Source organism: Monodon monoceros, unplaced genomic scaffold, assembly GCF_005190385.1.
Source record: "Monodon monoceros isolate NGI ecotype Baffin Bay Population unplaced genomic scaffold, NGI_Narwhal_1 Super_Scaffold_7, whole genome shotgun sequence".
Taxonomy (NCBI): Eukaryota; Metazoa; Chordata; class Mammalia; order Artiodactyla; family Monodontidae; genus Monodon; species Monodon monoceros.
Genome location: NW_021703784.1, coordinates 104,115,386 through 104,131,272, shown reverse-complemented (window position 1 = coordinate 104,131,272; position 15,887 = coordinate 104,115,386). Strand labels below are relative to the sequence as shown.

The 15,887-nt window shown below is 56.0% G+C and overlaps 1 protein-coding gene across 2 annotated transcripts in view; it reads right to left on the bottom strand.

Moving 5' to 3' along the window:
* Positions 1-15,887, bottom strand: part of ANO1 (anoctamin 1) — a 161,932-nt gene that overhangs the window by 21,553 nt on the left and 124,492 nt on the right. For both annotated transcript variants that reach the window (XM_029208737.1, XM_029208738.1), the window contains 8 exons: positions 11,920-12,002; positions 9,960-9,971; positions 9,263-9,334; positions 7,115-7,192; positions 6,123-6,197; positions 2,704-2,905; positions 2,419-2,530; positions 1,210-1,267 (listed from right to left, as the gene is read on the bottom strand). In XM_029208737.1, the coding sequence (XP_029064570.1) occupies positions 1,210-1,267; positions 2,419-2,530; positions 2,704-2,905; positions 6,123-6,197; positions 7,115-7,192; positions 9,263-9,334; positions 9,960-9,971; positions 11,920-12,002 (692 nt within the window). The remainder of the gene's footprint in view (positions 1-1,209; positions 1,268-2,418; positions 2,531-2,703; positions 2,906-6,122; positions 6,198-7,114; positions 7,193-9,262; positions 9,335-9,959; positions 9,972-11,919; positions 12,003-15,887) is intronic.

The following is a 15,887-nucleotide window of genomic DNA, read 5'->3' as shown; positions in this document are numbered from 1 at the left end:
CTCCGGGAAGCTAGTACAACCTGGCCAACAGGCTCTCGGGGCTGCAGCAAGGCTCAGAGCGGAGCACACTGCCAGGGAGTAGGCAGCGGCGGGGGCTGGGTCTCAGGGCTGCTCCTGCCCCAGGGCCACGCAGGCTAGGGCTGTGCAGCTGGGCAGCCGCGGGGTGAGCGAGCCGGCCACCCCTCGGAGGCCTAATGCCCTGTGGGTTTGTACCGGGGGCCGGGCAGGCCGTCAGAAGCTTAACTTGTCCAAGTGAAGGGAACTCAAGGGACACTGGGTGACACTCTGGGGCACAGCTCACTCCTCTCTGAGTCCTGAGCAAAACTTTATATACCATTACCAAAGAATTTATCTGGGACAGCCATCAATCTCATTAAAAAAAAACAAAGACGTCCTCCGCTTTATTCTACTCCACAAAGGCATTTCCCCAACGTCTCCAACCATTGAAGAGCTTAACAGGGTGTCATCCATGTAAATGATGTGTTGTATAGCGGGGGAGCACGTCGTGGGCTTCTTGCAAGCATCCCTTACTGCAGATGAGGCCTATGTCTTGGGATGTTCAGGGGTCGGCATTTAGGTGGTTGAACTTCTAGACTGTGCCCCAGGCAGCCAGATGACCCTGTACCTGATGCCCACCCCAATCCTCCCCACCCTGTTTCACAGAATCTTTATCAAGAAGACCCTGATAAAAAAGAGCCTTCTTTTCTGATATGCTGAACTATTCTGGAAGTTGGAAATTTGGACTGGTTTCCCTGAGACCTGAAGCCTGGCTTGGTCTGACGGAGCTGCAGAACTCAGCGGCAGAAGGCAGACCTGGAGTGGCCAGAATCACTGAGCAGAAGCCCAAGGTCACCAGCATTCCGCTTGGCGGGGAGAGAGGTGGGCATTTCAATGTTAAAGTAAAAGAAGCATAGCTGAGTCCTGTTTTTTCCTCACTAATTCATCTTAACCAAAGAGAAAAACATTCAAGGTCTTACAGAAAAAGAAAAAGAAAAAAAAAAAAAAAAAAAGCGGGTGTAACTTTTTGGCTTCCATGACCCTGAAGAGACGTTCTCCTTTTAGGGTAATCCTATACGGACAGGCCAAAGGAGATCGAAGCCCCATCCCTGCAGCTGGAGAACAGAGCAGGGGTCTCTCAGGGCAGGGAACCGTCAGGTTTGCTGTGAGGACGGAACCAAGAAAGCGGAGCAGCGCGTACGATCTCGTTACCTCTTCCATCCGGAAAGAACGGAAAATGTACACGTAGTCGCCTGGGCGTCCGACAAACCTGCAACAATTGGGGGTCATTCAGAGAGGGGAGAGCGGGCTCGGGGAGACCCCCAGGTGGGGACTGGGCCGTGTCATGATTCCCCAGGTCAGAGCCTCCGGTGTCTCACAGGCTTTTCCCTCCGCCCACGTCACCGACTAAGAATCAGCCACAGGGCTTTTCTGTTGGTCGAACGCTCATGCGATTCCCAAACCAACAGGTGGGCAAGAAAACACAGCTTCAACAGGAAACCAAGAGGCTGAAGGGCAGATAGAGGGGAGGAGCCCAGGAAGGGAAGAAGGTACAGCAGCCTAAGGGCAGAGGGTGCCACCCGCCGTGGCAGGGTCACGGAACCACGCTGGGGACTGTGGACCGGCTGGGGTGCGGGTGGTCCCTGAGGCCGCCTCTCAGCCTCCTGTGGGATGAGGGAGTAGGGGGCCTCTGAGAGCCTGCTCCGATGTGGGTGTTCTCAGTGGGGTCTGGGCACCTCGGCCCAGCTCCAGGACCCCAGGGTGGAGTGGTACTTATAAATCACATCATGCCAAGGAAGGTGACTTCGGAAGGGGTTCTGGGATCAGCCCTGCCAGCCTCTAGGCGGAGGGGTGGTGGGGAGTCTTGGTGGGTGGGCCACAGGCCCCGATAAACCCAGGACGGCTCCAGAGGGTCAGGGCATGGGGTTCACCCCCCCCACCAGCCTGGAACACCAGCGGCTGCCCTTCCTATATCTTCTCCTGCAGCCCTCATCCCCCGCACTGTGGGAACCCCTGGAGCTTGCTGCCTGGGATCCCTGCTTCCCAGGGTTCTGTTCCCCGAGGTCCTCAATGTCTAGGGTCCCTGCTTCCCGGGTCCCTGCTGCTTGGGGTCCCTGTTCCCTGGGGTCCCTGCTTCCCAGGGTCCTTATTCCCTGGGCTCCCCGATGTCTAGGGTTCCTGCTTCCCAGGGTCCCTGCTGCCTGGCGTCCCCAATGTCTAGGGTCCCTGCTTCCCAGGGGACCCTGCTCCCTGGGGGCCCAGCGGGAGCCAGGCCTCTCCCCAAACTCGGCGGCAGTGGGAGCCACACTGACTGCTCTGCCCTGGACCCAGGTGCCTCCCACCTGAAGAGAGATGAGGGAGGGGAGCCTTCTACTGGACTGCGGAAAAGCAGTGTGTTTCAGTCACTGAAGAAGCCCCTACCGGCCTTTGAAGAACGCCACGTAAAAGATGGGGGTGTAGGAATTCACGAACTTCAGCAGGAAAGCCTTGAAGATCAGCCTCTCCTCGAAGCTCTTCTCTGTCTTTGGAACCTCTAGAAGGAGTGAGACATGCGCTGCTGAGCCACTGCCCCGGGCCAGGCTGACCACTTCCCTCAGCTGTCACAGCAGTGAGGCTCAGAGAGGGTGAGTGACCAGCCCAAGGCCCCACAGCCGGAGGGAGGCGACCTGGGACCGCCTGGCTCCAGGGCTTGGCCAGGGCACTCACCGATCTTGGTGAGCCACCTGGCTATGCAGCCGTACACCTCGTCCAGGAGGATGATGACCACCAAGTTGATGATGACCGCCGTGGCCGTGACAGTGACCCGGATGTTGGACCGCACGGAGGGGGAGGAGTTCATGGCTAAGGCGGCGGCCGTAGAGATTCTGTAGATGATGACCCCGAGGACGATGGCGAAGGTCACTGCGATCTGCGGAGGGAGGAGGCGATGCTCTTGGCTGGGTCCCCTTGGGCCCATCGGAACCTCCCCCGGCTCCCTGGGCCCAGCTGTCCCCCCACCCAGGAGCACTTCCACTGCAAAACCAAGATGGGTGTTTCTTGTCACCCACCAAATGCCATGGGTGTGCCTACCAAGCTTGGAGGGCAAGGTTCTGCCACTTGCTATGGGGCATCGTGACGTCTTGCCCACTGTCCCCGACACGACTTAGGGTCGCTGCAACCCCAGAAGCTGCCTGGCTTGTGTGACGGCAGGCTGACTACAAGGGGGGCTTCCCCCCAGCCTGGATGACCCTGAGTGGAAGCAGTGACGTTCTCCATGCTATTGCAAGAGGTGGGTGGGGCGTGGGATGGTCTGGTCCCACTGGCAACGCTGCAGGCCTGGCTGGGACAGATGGATGGGGTCCCTTCTCCCAACCTCGCCAGGAGCCACCCACACCCTTCGGCTTGTCCCTGGGAACGAGACCCTCATCTTGCCCAAACCACTGTGGGACCAGAACATTCCCTAAAACTTGGACTGGCGGTCGCTTGAGAGGCCGGGCTAGGCTAGGATGACAAGTCTGTTCTGTGTGGAGCCGTGTGTCTGCCTGGGCTCGTCTTCCTTATCCCCCAAGGCCCTGACTCGCCCTGGAAGACCTTGTCCTCACTCTGTCCTGTCCTAACAGTGAGGATGCCTGCAAATCCCAGTCCCGAGGGGACACTGAATGGAGGGCAGTTGTGCAGGGCTGTCACCCGAGCCCGACTACACTGCACCCTCTGTGTGTCCAGGGTCCTGGGCATGTCACTCCCGCTGAGGCTGTGCAGGGCGGCCCACCCCTGACAGAACGGCCCCTCGAGGCTCCCAGGACAGCCCTGGAGGGGCACTGAGCCATGCTGTGTGCCTCTGATTGCAGCTTGGAAGGGCTATGGCTGCTTCACCCCAGAGGGAGGCCACAGCGACGGGCATCTCCCAGGGAGCTCTTATTGTAAATTTCGGGCCAGTAACTCTGTAGCTGTCCATATCTGCGGGCGACTGAACGGTGACCACACACGCCCGGGGAACGTCCTGATGAAGTGGGGGGGCCCTGTGGTGAGGTGTGGGTACCTCTCCCCGCCAGCTCCCAGATCCTGGAATGCAGGCTTTCCTGGGAAAATCCCTCGCTCCTGCCAAGAGGCCCCTCCCAGGGGAAGGCACCGCCCTGGGCTCTGGGACGTCCCTCCTGCCTGTGTGTGGAGGTGCAGACGGGGCGCCAGGCCTGCAGGGTGACTCAGCAAGCTGTCATGGGGGTGCACCGGCCTTTCCCTGTCAGAGGGCCGGTGCACCCCCATGACAAGCCCTATAGCTGTGTCCCCTCCTGGGTGCAACGCCCCCTCTGGAAGGAAAGGGCTGTGAGGGCCAGGGTTTGGCCACTGTGTTCATACCAGCATCTCCAGGGTCAGGAGCACGGGGGCACCTTGTAGGTGCTTGACTGCTATTTGTTCGGGGAAGGAAGCTCCCGAGTGCAGGACAAAACCGATTCATCTGTGATGGGGTCCCCAGGACCTCAAGGGCCAGCTAGTTCCCTAACCCACTGTCCCACCTTTGCGGCAGTGACAATGTGCCCATTTCCCCGCCCCTCTGCAGACAGGGGGGGGCCAGATTCAAGCAGAGGTGTGGGCAGGCCTTCTGGGAAAGCACATTCAAAGAGGGGCTGCCTCCGCTGGCCTCTGTCTCCTTCCCCTTCCTCCTGCCTGGAAAGTGGAGGTGATATTGGAGGTGGGGCAGCCATGTTGTGACCAAGAGGGACACAGGCACAGGACAGGTGTGCAGAAGGCCAGAGAAGCCTGACGGAGGTGCCAGACCAGCCCTCCACTGCCCACCATCTTGATCCTTATTACGAGAGAAACTCAAAACCGCCTGAAGACTATTCAAGGAAGTGACCCGTAACACGAGGGCTCTTGCCCGAACTTGCCGTGGCGCAGAAGGGCCCACAGCCTCCCACCTCCTGTCACCCCCTCGCTGGACCTTCTGTGCTGACATTGCTTCTTCTCTGCCAGGAGGGGCTGAACCTTGGTGCCTGAGTCTTCTATTTCCCGCACCCCGTCCGCCGTCGGGTGAGCCCCGTGGATGCTCCAGGCAGGGACCACGTCATCCTACATTACCCCGCCAGCACGCCTGTGCTATTTGGGGAGTGTGCTCCAGGATCCTCAAAACACGGCTGGGCCCACTGCCACCCAGTCATCCTGACAGGCCAACGGCCCTCCCCCCACCCCCCAGTGGCTCCCAATCCGTGGTCTTGGGGGTCCCCACCACACATTTCTTTACATCAGAGAGGTCCTTCTTGCCGTGTGAGAGAGTGTTAGGGGAAACGGAGTCCTCCCTCTGCTTCCAACTATTCAGGTTAGGGGGCCTCAGATGCCACCCCCAGTGGAAAACCAAGGCAAGCCCACCTGTGTGTCTCCAAGTTCATACGGAAGGGCGGGGGGTGTCTCAGGGCAGACTGTCTGCCTGGCCTCTGGCCTGGGGAGGGGGTGAGACCTCTGGCCTCCGTTTCCTCAGCAGCAGGAGGGGGACAGGCAGGTGTGAGGCCCTCAGGCCACTGGGCACAGCCCAGCCCTTGGTCCACAGCGGCCATGCGGATGACCTTGATAGCAAGGTCATCGCTACAGTGACCACAGGTGGCCCTGACCCATTGTGGGGGGAATGAAAGCACGGCTAGCATGGGCCTGAGGCCTTCCAGGGATGCAGCCCAATTAACTGGGGATTAAAATCCCCTAATAGAGCCGGCCACAGTGTTGGCAATTCATTCAAATCAGCAGCGTCCGGATGAACCTGGCGTCACCGGCCCTCTGTCACCTGAGTGGCATCGTCCTGATTTTTGTCCTGTGTGTTCTTCACTTACTGGTTTTCTTTAAAAGCCCTCCGTTTTGTCTTAAATAATACCTGTGAACTCCTAGGTCTGAATGACTAGTTACTTATATGTGGCGCTCTCAGAATGAAAGATGTGTGTCAGGGACGAAAGGAAACCACCGCACGGGCCCTAGGGCTTGGGAAGCCCCCTGGGGGGGTCACTGCAGAACCCTGGCCCCTCCCCAGTTTAGGGGGCTGGTGGAATCCCCCCACCACCCTGCCTAGCCTGGGATGAACACAACTGCCACGAGGATGGCTGGCCCCATCCAGGTGAGCACCGCACACCTTGGTACACCTCCCTCCTTTACCTCCCAGAGCTCACCATGAAGATGATGGAGACCAAATTGGTGAAGTAGGCTGGGAACCGGTCTTTCCAGGTCAGCTTCACCTTGTCTGTCTGCAACACGAACAGGGCTGGGTCAGCGGTGGGGACCATCCCAGTGGAAAGATGCGTGTGTGCACGTATGTATGGGCGTGAACAACGTGGACAACAGAAACACGGTTAAAAAATAATGATGAGCGAATGCAAACATCTGGCATCCGGGGCCTTATTCCCGATGAAATGATGCTACGAAATGATAGAAATAATAGTTGTCTAAAAAAGTGAGTCCTCTGTGTACGGGGCGTGATGGTGCCAGAGGCTTTTCTAAATTAGATGATCAGACCCCCGCCTGGGAGAAGCCTGGACTCCTTTTCGTGGCTGAAGGTCTCATTTCCAAGGCCAGAAGATCTAAGCTGTTTTCCTTCGCCACCCAGACCATAATAGTAATTTTCCTTTGCAGAGCAAGTTGAAACAAGCCACCAGCGCTCTAAGTTCAAAGGCTGCCCGCCACGTAGCAACGGCAGAGAGCGGGGACACGTGGTCGGAAGGCTCTGGCACAGGGACAGCAGGGTCTGGAGGGACCTGAAGTGGACGCTTGTTGCTAACCTGGGATGTTTCAAGAATGGGGTGGATTTTGAATGGGAAAAATGCATGGACGAGGTCAAAGAATGCTGGCAGGCATGACACCCGAGGCCACGCATTCCAGGGCAGGTGGCATGCGTGTTAATGAGACCAGGGACCACTGGCAGGCAGCTGTGACAGGCACGTTTCACAAGCTCCAGAGACAGCCGAGCTCCCCCCACAAACCCACCACAGCCATGCAGAGACACCTCAACACGCGTCACAGCCCGTGGGTGCCGAAGGAAGGCAAAGCAACGTGGGTGTGAATGTTAAAAGGATAATACAGCAGTCAGAGTCGGTTGAGGAAAACACAGTGGACTTCGGTCATCTGCAAACACTCAAGCCTCGCGACGGCCCGACGTGACATGTACCAGTTTCACCCCCGCCATGGCTGTCTTAACCCTCTGCCTCCATTTGTTTGCTGGCTCCTCTGGAAGGTGCCGGCGCTTCTGGGGCGGGTGGAGGAAACAAGAGAGCACCGTGGGGTGAGACCGCCACCCAGGCTCCCATCGGCCCCCTGGGCAGCCAGCGCATCCCTGGCTGTGCCGGCTGCTGGGGCTGATTCAGGCTCTGGGCATCTTAAACCCATCAGAGGTGGCAGAGACCCACATTCTAAAAGAAGGGCTGCCACAAAGGTAATGGAAATGAAAACTCCAGCCTGGAAGCTCGGTGGGCTCCAGGGGGCCCCTCTCACCAGACGGTGGCCGTAATTCAGACGGTGCATCTTATGCAAAGGCGAGGATGACCCTGAGCATTTTACGCCAACGTGAAGGAAGCCACACTCAGAATCCTAACACGTCAATGAAGGGGTGGATCTTTTCTTTCCTAAACAAATTCGGTGCCATAGCTGGGGGAAGAATTAAAACCACAAAGTTGGGAGCCAGGGAAATGGAGGGGAAAATCAAGAGAGGGTGTGGCCCCACGGAGGCATTCAGGGCCTGGCGTCACCATCAGAGGCTGGCAGAAATGAACCCCGATCTTTGTTGCTCTTGTGATCAAAGAGCTCGGGTCAGTGACCGGGAATCTGGCATGGCTGCCCAGGCCCGGCACTCGGGCTTGGTCAAGCCCCTGACTTAAGTGGATGTGACATGGGCCACTGAGCCCTTTTTTCCTTAGGAAGGAATGAAATCCCATCCACGTTCATGCTACGAGGGGCCACCGTAAAGCCGTGGGGTGGACGGTCAGGCGGCAAGGATGCTGCACTGCACGCGGGTCGTGGTGGCTCATCATGGGGGCCTGGGGGCTTCAGAGCAGCGGCGACCACGCCTCTCCCTTTAGGAGAGGGGACGCAGCCCATGGGGGGCTGTTGGAGCCCTTGGTTCAAGGCCACAGGGTGGCCGCGCTGAAGGCAACGTGCTCGGGACATGCGTTCTGATGTGTTAAGTTAAAAGGCCAGTCTCCTCATTTGGGGTGGGGACTCACGCTTTTGTGGTTATTTTCTCTGCACCCTCGGTCCCTCTCAGACTCTGAGCTCAGGGAAGTGCACCCGCTTTCTGGCTGCAGGAGGACTGGGCTGGGCTTTTTGCTCTGTTACGGGAACTGGGGCCCGAGAGGGGGTTTTGCTGCACCCACTTTGCCCCCCAAGGAGGGGACTTTTGACAATTGGGACCCCCAGCCACTCTGTACCAGCAAACTCTGTCCATGGGACACAATGACAAGAAAAGATCGATGCAGGGGTTTGCTCCGGTCACTCCCAGAGGCCGAGGGTGCAGATGTGACGCAGCACACCGGGATCCGGGAAAGGTGTCCTACAATTGTTCCCCATCCCTTCAAGACCTGACTTTCCAGCCTCAGTGAGAGGTGGACAAGGGCCCGGGGGCTCTGTGCTTGTCCCATGTCATATAAAAAACCTCCGTTAAAAAAATGACCAAAGCACCCCCAGAGGTTTGTGAGAATTCAGGCTGCAAACATGACTGCCAGTTTGAATGAGAGGTTTTGAAGAAAAAGAAAGGCATTTGTTATTAAAAAAAAAAAAAGGTGACGGCTTCAGGAACATCACAAAAGCACTTCTCTCTCTCATTCTCACGGTCTGTGGGTGAGACAAGGAACTGGCCAGCAGCTCAGGGACCCTGTTGGGGCAAACCCTTCCAACCATCATTCAGTGTAGAACTGGAGGGCTGGACATAATGACCACCCAGAGCAAAAAAGCTGCAAAGCTACTCGGTTCTTGATGTTGAAATGTTGGCTGAAGTTTGAGATCACCCTCAGGATAGATCAGAAAGGTAGATCTCTGCTCTAGCAGGTTTGACAAATCGGCCCCTTGCTTGTTTTATAAATAAAGTTTTATTGGAACACAGCCAGACCCATTTGTTTACCTGTTGTCTATGGCTGTTTTTATCCTACAATGGCAGAGTTGAGTTGCTATGACAGAGGCCTGCAGGGTCTAAAATATTTACTATCTGGCCCTGTCTGGGGGCCGGCCCCCCAACTACACAGTGTTTGCCGATCCCTGGTCTGAAATGTTGATGCATGTAGAATGTTTTACTGCTGGGAAAGCCAACTGGCAGCGGCCACCGTACCTCTTTGCTTTTGGATTCTTTCCTAAGAGACTTCTCCAAAACTCTGGCCTCATATTCGGCTCTGGGATGGTCCTGCGAAAGAAACCAAGTCAGCAGGGAGTCTTTGTTAATTTTGTGAGTTTGAGACCCTCAACAGGAGCACGCATGGCAAAATCAGCCCAGACATTCCCTTGGACACCCTTTGGGGCCAGTTCCTAGCTGGCTGTTGGTACCATTTTCAATTTAGAACTCATTGTATGCAGTTCATCCAGGATTCTCCACCTTGTGGGGAACCCTAGCCCACTGGGAAGGCCACAGAATCGGGCTCTGTGTCCTGCAGGCAGGTCAGTCTGCACCAGGCTGCAGCCCATCCTGCAGGCCACTCACTCTGAACACCCAGCCATGAACTGGCCCCTGAGAATATCCTATCTGGAGCCGTGGGGGTCAGAAGAGATGGCAGGAAGTGTCAGCAAAGCGGGGGCAGACCAGAGGCACCAGACCTCGGGGGAGCCCAGAGCAGATCAGCGAAGGGCACTGGAACAGAAGAACAGGGGTTAAGAGAGACCCAGAGGTGGGGTAGGAAACGGAGACCCCTGCACGCCATGGAAGAGCTGCAGGGAACCGCTCAGCAGAAACAGACGGATCAGGTGTGTGAGAAGGTCCCTCTCCCAGGGAGACAGGCTACCGGAAGACAGAGGAGTGACAAAAAATTCCAAACCTTGACAGCCTCCTTCCGGGAACCAGAAACGTAAAACAAAAACAAAAAGATTTCATTACTTGCGTTGTTTTTTTAAGAAACAGGCTACGTCTGCTAAAGATGATCTACTTAAGAACCTGGATGAAGGTAGTTGGACGTGGGTGCATAAGGAGGGCTCACTAAAGGCTGATGCTACTTTAGGGTGACCGCGTGTGTTGCTGCTTCTGCAGGTCACATGGTCTAGGTAATTCCCGAGGGAGTGCTGGGCTGAACTGTCTTAGACTCAGGGAAGGAACACACAGGCCAGATGACTGGGTACAGGCTTCCTTCTGCTCCGAGAGCGGACATCTGGGGTCATGTCGTGGAGAGGCTGCCCCTTCGTGTCGGGTGATTAGCCCCAGAAGAGGCCCTGGCCAGCCGTGGGGGGCTTGCTTTCGGGGACTCATTCGGGGTCATTGGGGACCCGTGCCCAGTGGCTCTGATCGCCACCCCACCATCTAGGGTCTGAGCCCTCAGGTTGAAGAGTTCACGGGACGGGTCCCCAAGGGATCGAACTGCCCCAACCCCAGGGACATCATGAAAAGGGATGCTCTAAATCTACTTCCAAAATAACAAGACAACACTCTGCTTTTTATTCTATTTGAATCTTTAGAACACGCTCTGGCAGACAGGTGACCCAGGGCCTGTCATGGGGGATGGAGTTCCACGCCTGTCTCTGCCCCTAAGGAGCCGCGTGTCTCTCCTTGCATCAGCCTCGGTCCCGCCATTTGTGAAACAGGACGATGAGACCCACTGGGGAAGAGGTTGAACCCGGAGGTGGGAGACGGGTTAAGGGACACCCGCTGGTGCCAGGCCCTGCTTGAAGTGCTTTATATCTGCTGACCCAGGGAGACCCCCTCAAACCCTACTCCTGCACCCCTGTTTGAGAGGTGAGGACACTGAGGCACAGAAAGGTTAAGCAACTTGCCCCAGGTCACACAGCGAGGGCGGTGCAAGGACAGCCTGGTCCCAGAGGCCGTCTCGTCTCCACTAAGCTGGTGGCTCTTCCAGCAAACTAGCACCCTTGTCTGTTGACAATACTTTCAGCACAGAGCCTGCACAGGGGATTCTCAGCTACACATTTGGCTGAAAAGTGACCCAGTCTTCAAGGGAGTGCGTGTGTGGGGAAATACAATAATAGGGATGTTTAAAAAGATGATGGAAGAGATTTTCACATCACAGTGAAGATGGATGAGCAGTTTCTCTTTAAAAAAACTGAGCAAAAGATTTCATAACATGAAGCTGTGGTCATTGTGGCCACACCTAATGGCTCTGCTATTTGGGAGGCCTTGTTCCTTTTTATTCCCACTCATATCATGGGGATTCTGGCTGAAGCTGGCAATTCGGGATGGGGCAGTGGCAAAGTTTCTCCTGAGCAACCCCGGGGAAGGGTGTCCACCCGCCATCGCAGTGGCCATTCGATCTCGAGTGCCCCTCTCTTTGGTGCATGCAGATGCCCACTACGTGGCTGCCCTCTATTAGTGAAGGATCTGCCCCACTTCTCAGCCATGTCCAACTGCAGGCCAAGAGCTGGCTCTGAGGATCGTGGGTTTGGCACCCGGGGCAAAGCCTCACGGCTGCCTTTGGGGACTCAGCCTCATGGGTGGCGGTGATCGCCTCCCCAGACCCGCGGTGCTGCCCGCAGACAGGATGAGGTCAGCATGGTGAGCCTTGGCCTGAGTCCCCAGCCACGCTGCTGGGTGGTGCGTCCATGTGAGCATGGAGATCAAAAACACTAGAACAGACATCATACGGTTGCCCCGGCAACTGTGGGGGATTCAAACAGCAGGGATGGGAACTGAGAGGCAGGCAGGGAGCAGCCTCGCCTGGGCTTTAGGACCAGGGCTTCCGTGTGAGCCTCCCAGAAGCAACAGGGTGGGGGCCGGGGGGGGGACACGCGGGGGGGGGGGGGGGCCGGGGCGCAGGTGCCAAGCCCACTCACCTCCTCCTCCTCGAAGCCTGTGAGGTCCCAGCGGTAATTGAGCCGCATCTGTTTCCGCTTCCAGTGCTCCATGAAGGTGGCGGCTGCGGGGAGGGAGGAAAGCCAGGAAGTTAGGGGCTCAGAGGCCCCACGACCTCAGATGCCATGAAAGCATTCTCCCCTTCTGCACCATCCGGTAAGTGAGGGCAACAAGTGCTGGACCAAGAACTTCACATGAATTAAACTGTTCAGCTCTCCCACTGACCCCGCGAGGCAGGGATCATCTATTGCTCATTTAAAAAAAAAAAAAACTTATTTATTTGGTTTATTTATTTATCTGGGTCTTAGTTGCAGCAGGCGGGCTCCTTAGTTACAGCACGTGGGCTCCTTAGTTGCGGCTCGCCGGCTCCTTAGTTGTGGCATACGAACTCTTAGTTGCAGCCTGCCTGTGGGATCTAGTTCCCTGGGCAGGGATTGAACCCGGGCCCCCTACACTGGGGGCACAGAGTCTTATCCACTGCACCACCAGGGAAGTCCCTATTGCTTACTTTACAGTTGAAAAAACTGAGGCACAGGGAAACCGAGTCCCAGCCAAGGTTGTTCTGCCAGCCGGTGAGGGGCTGGGCAGGCTGGTCCCAGAGCTTTTGCTCTTAACCATCCTGCTCCATCCATCTTGGGGACCCCAAGTCACAGGTGGGGTCAGAAAGAGTGAAAGGGGAGCCAAGGTCACTCACTCAAGTTTCAAACCCCTGCAGGGGGCCTGACTTTAGGGCTGCAGTCTTAGCTGCTACATCCTGCTTTGTGTTCGCAACAGACTAAGCATAGCTCAAATGCCACCTCCTCCAGGAAGCCTCCAATCATCCCCCCTCAGTGTCAGGGAAGAAACCAACTCCTCTTGGGACCTCTCCTGCTCATGCTGTTCATGCCACCTTCCATTATGGTCCCTGTCCCATGTCTCGCGGCCCTTCTGGGGTGTGGGGCCGGGATGGGGCCTTGTCATCTGGGTCCCCCGTGGAGAGCCCAGTGTCGGGCACAAACAGGTGACTCAAGAGAGCTCACTGAATGAATGAATGGCTTTTATGAGTAGACACTTGCAAATGGAGATACCACTGACTGAAACATTTATCATTAATTCTTCCCACCCACAAGGGAAAATCAGCAGAGACTGAGGGTTGGAGTAGCGATAAGGGTGGCCATAAAGTTAACCAGAGCTCCGGATTCTTGAGCTGCTATGTGCCAGGTACTGTTGAAAGAGCTATCACATGAAGTATTAATCTCATTTAAACCTCATAGTAATCATAGGAGGGAGCTGCTATAATTTTCCTCATTTTACAGATGAGAAAACTGAGGCTCGGCGGAATTAAATGGCTTATCTGATAAGTGGCAGTGTCAAGATGGACATTCAATGAGGACTTTAGTGCAAATTCTCCAATGTCATCCTTCACCGGGAAAGAATACAGGCGTTGGACCTGGCAAGAGATGGGTCTGAATCTGACTCACCTCCTGGTTCAGAGAACATGCCCGCCTCCCCATTAAGGTGAGGTGAGAACAGGGCCTCTGAGCTTGCACATATCTGCGCATAACGGGTACCTGCTCATCAAGTATTAGCTACGGTACCAACCAGGTCCAGCCAGGAAACAGGAACCTCTTAGGTCTTCCGGACTGGGGTAATTTAATCCTGGGACTTGGCCACGTAGACAATGGAAGAGCTGAGAAGACAAGCAGTGGATGGTGAGACCACCCAGAGATTAGCGATAGCAGGAAGCTGCTGCCTATCTAGGGGTGGCGGGACCATGGGAGGTGGTGTCCCCAGAGCCAGAAACTGGAGCTGCCCAGAAGAAGCTAGGATCATGGAGGGAGGGCTTTCTGGAGGGAGGTAGAGCCAGGGAGAAGGCAAAACCGTTGCCAGAGGTGCCCCAGGAAGCACAGGAAGAGGAGGAGAAATACCCTGACTTCTCTCCCGCCTTCTGATCCCCCATCAGGGCTTCCCATTGGCTGAGCCTTCCAGGAAATGGTACAGCAAGGGAGCCTGGGAAATGTAGTTCCCTGTGATACAAATGTACTCTCGCAGACACATATGGCTGGTGGGGCAGGCCCACCTGTAGCCTGCACCGCCTCCTAAGAAGGAAGGTGTGAGGATGTTTCCTCCTGTCTCTCTCAACGTGTCCCTGGGTCACTGTAGTGGAGGCCCTTGGTTGGGGCCCATTCCCACACCGCCAGCAGTTCTGGAAGGCCCGTCTCTCCTTCACTGTGTTCTGACAGCTGTCTCTCTCCGGCCTCCTCTACCTGCCCATGGCAAGGCCTCCTTTGAGACCTTGGGCTGAGTGGGGGAGGAGGGCTGGCTCCATGCACAGCAGGGAAGCTGGCCTGTTAACCTTCCCTGTCTCAGCCTCCCCATGTCTCCCCATTCCTAGGCTCACCGACCCACACCTCTACCTCCTGGACCTCCCCCTCCCTCCACTCACCAGCCTGCAGTGTGATAACTGTTACCTTTTAATGAGGACTCGGCCTGCACCAGGCTCTGTGCTAGTGATTTAGCGACACCAGTTATACGAACCCTCAAAACAACGCCATGCAGTAGGAGTGATTTCCACTCACTCTTTTACAAATGAGGACAGAGGCTCAGAGGATTAAATGCTCTGCCCGAGGTCAACTTCAGGTTAGCAGCAGGAGTGGGATTTGAACCGAATTCTGTTTGACCCGAGTCTACACTTAACCACCATACTTGACCGACGTCCTGCACAGATATTTGCTTTTCTTTACGGGAATAACAACTATAGTCGTCAGAAGCCTGAAGATGACAGCAAAACTTGTACTGCCATTTTATGGATGAGGAAATGCAGGCACAGAGAGGTTAAGTAACTTGTCCAAGGTCACACAGCTAGGCAGCTGGTATTTAAACCCAGGTATTCTTGCTCTAGAATTTTACTGTTAAATGTCTTAAGATAGATACGAGGGCCCTCTCCCAGCGGTATCTGTAGGTTGACCAGGACCGAGACGGGAAGCCAAGGAGTGGAGATGGTACATAGACAAGGCTTGTTGTGCTCGGCTATGTTTAAGAAATGCAGGCTTTTTATATAAAATCATGAGTTTCCTGCTTCTCCTTTAAAAATCAGAAACTCTGGCACCAGAAGGCTGGAGCCGAGGAGTGACAATCCATTTGTCAAGGTTTGGGCGTGCCTTCTCTGCTGGGCCACAGACCCCACTATGCCTATTGCCTGGGCTCTCGGGCTCCGAGTTTGCCACGCCTTTGCTCTGCAGCAAAGGGGCGGAGCTGTGACATTCAGGCTTGGCCAGTAGGACAGGCGATGGGAAGGCTCATGCTGAGTTGGGGGCAGTCCTGAGGTCTCAGCTCAGAATCAGGCATCTTGAGCAGTGTGAAAACTCACCTGCTACTGGACTGGGCACAGGCAGGAAGAAAACCGAGGGCCCCTCCTTTGCAGCTGTGCTCCTGCAGCCCTCCCTCTCTATACCAGCCATGTGGACAGCAGCGGGTCCTGCCAGGCTCCCATCCCTTCCCTTCAAGGTACCCAATAATAGTTCTCCTGGCTGACGTGCCAACTACATCACACAGACGTAACACGGTGTCTACCTGGTGTCAGGTGCTGGGTATGCTTGGGGCATCTCCTTTCATCCCACCCGCAAGCCCTCAGCGCAGAGATAACGCACTCCTTCACACCGATGGGTAAACTGAGACCCTGAGGAGTCAGGTGACTGGTTAATATACAGCAGAAACCTCGATCCAGGACTTCTGACCCCAAGATCGACTGGGGTTAGGGGTGTGGCTTCCCGCCCACATGAGGACAAGCTGTGGGCCAAACCCGGTCCAGGGTACAAAAGACATGAAGAGATGGCCTTGACCCCAGCAGCCATACGAAGGGGCCAAGGAGACAAGACCATCCCCCCAAGATCCAGAACCCAGAGGGCAGTGCAGCAGGTAGTGAAGAGGGAACCCAGGCCAGGGTGCAAGCAGGTGTTTGAGCTTCTCG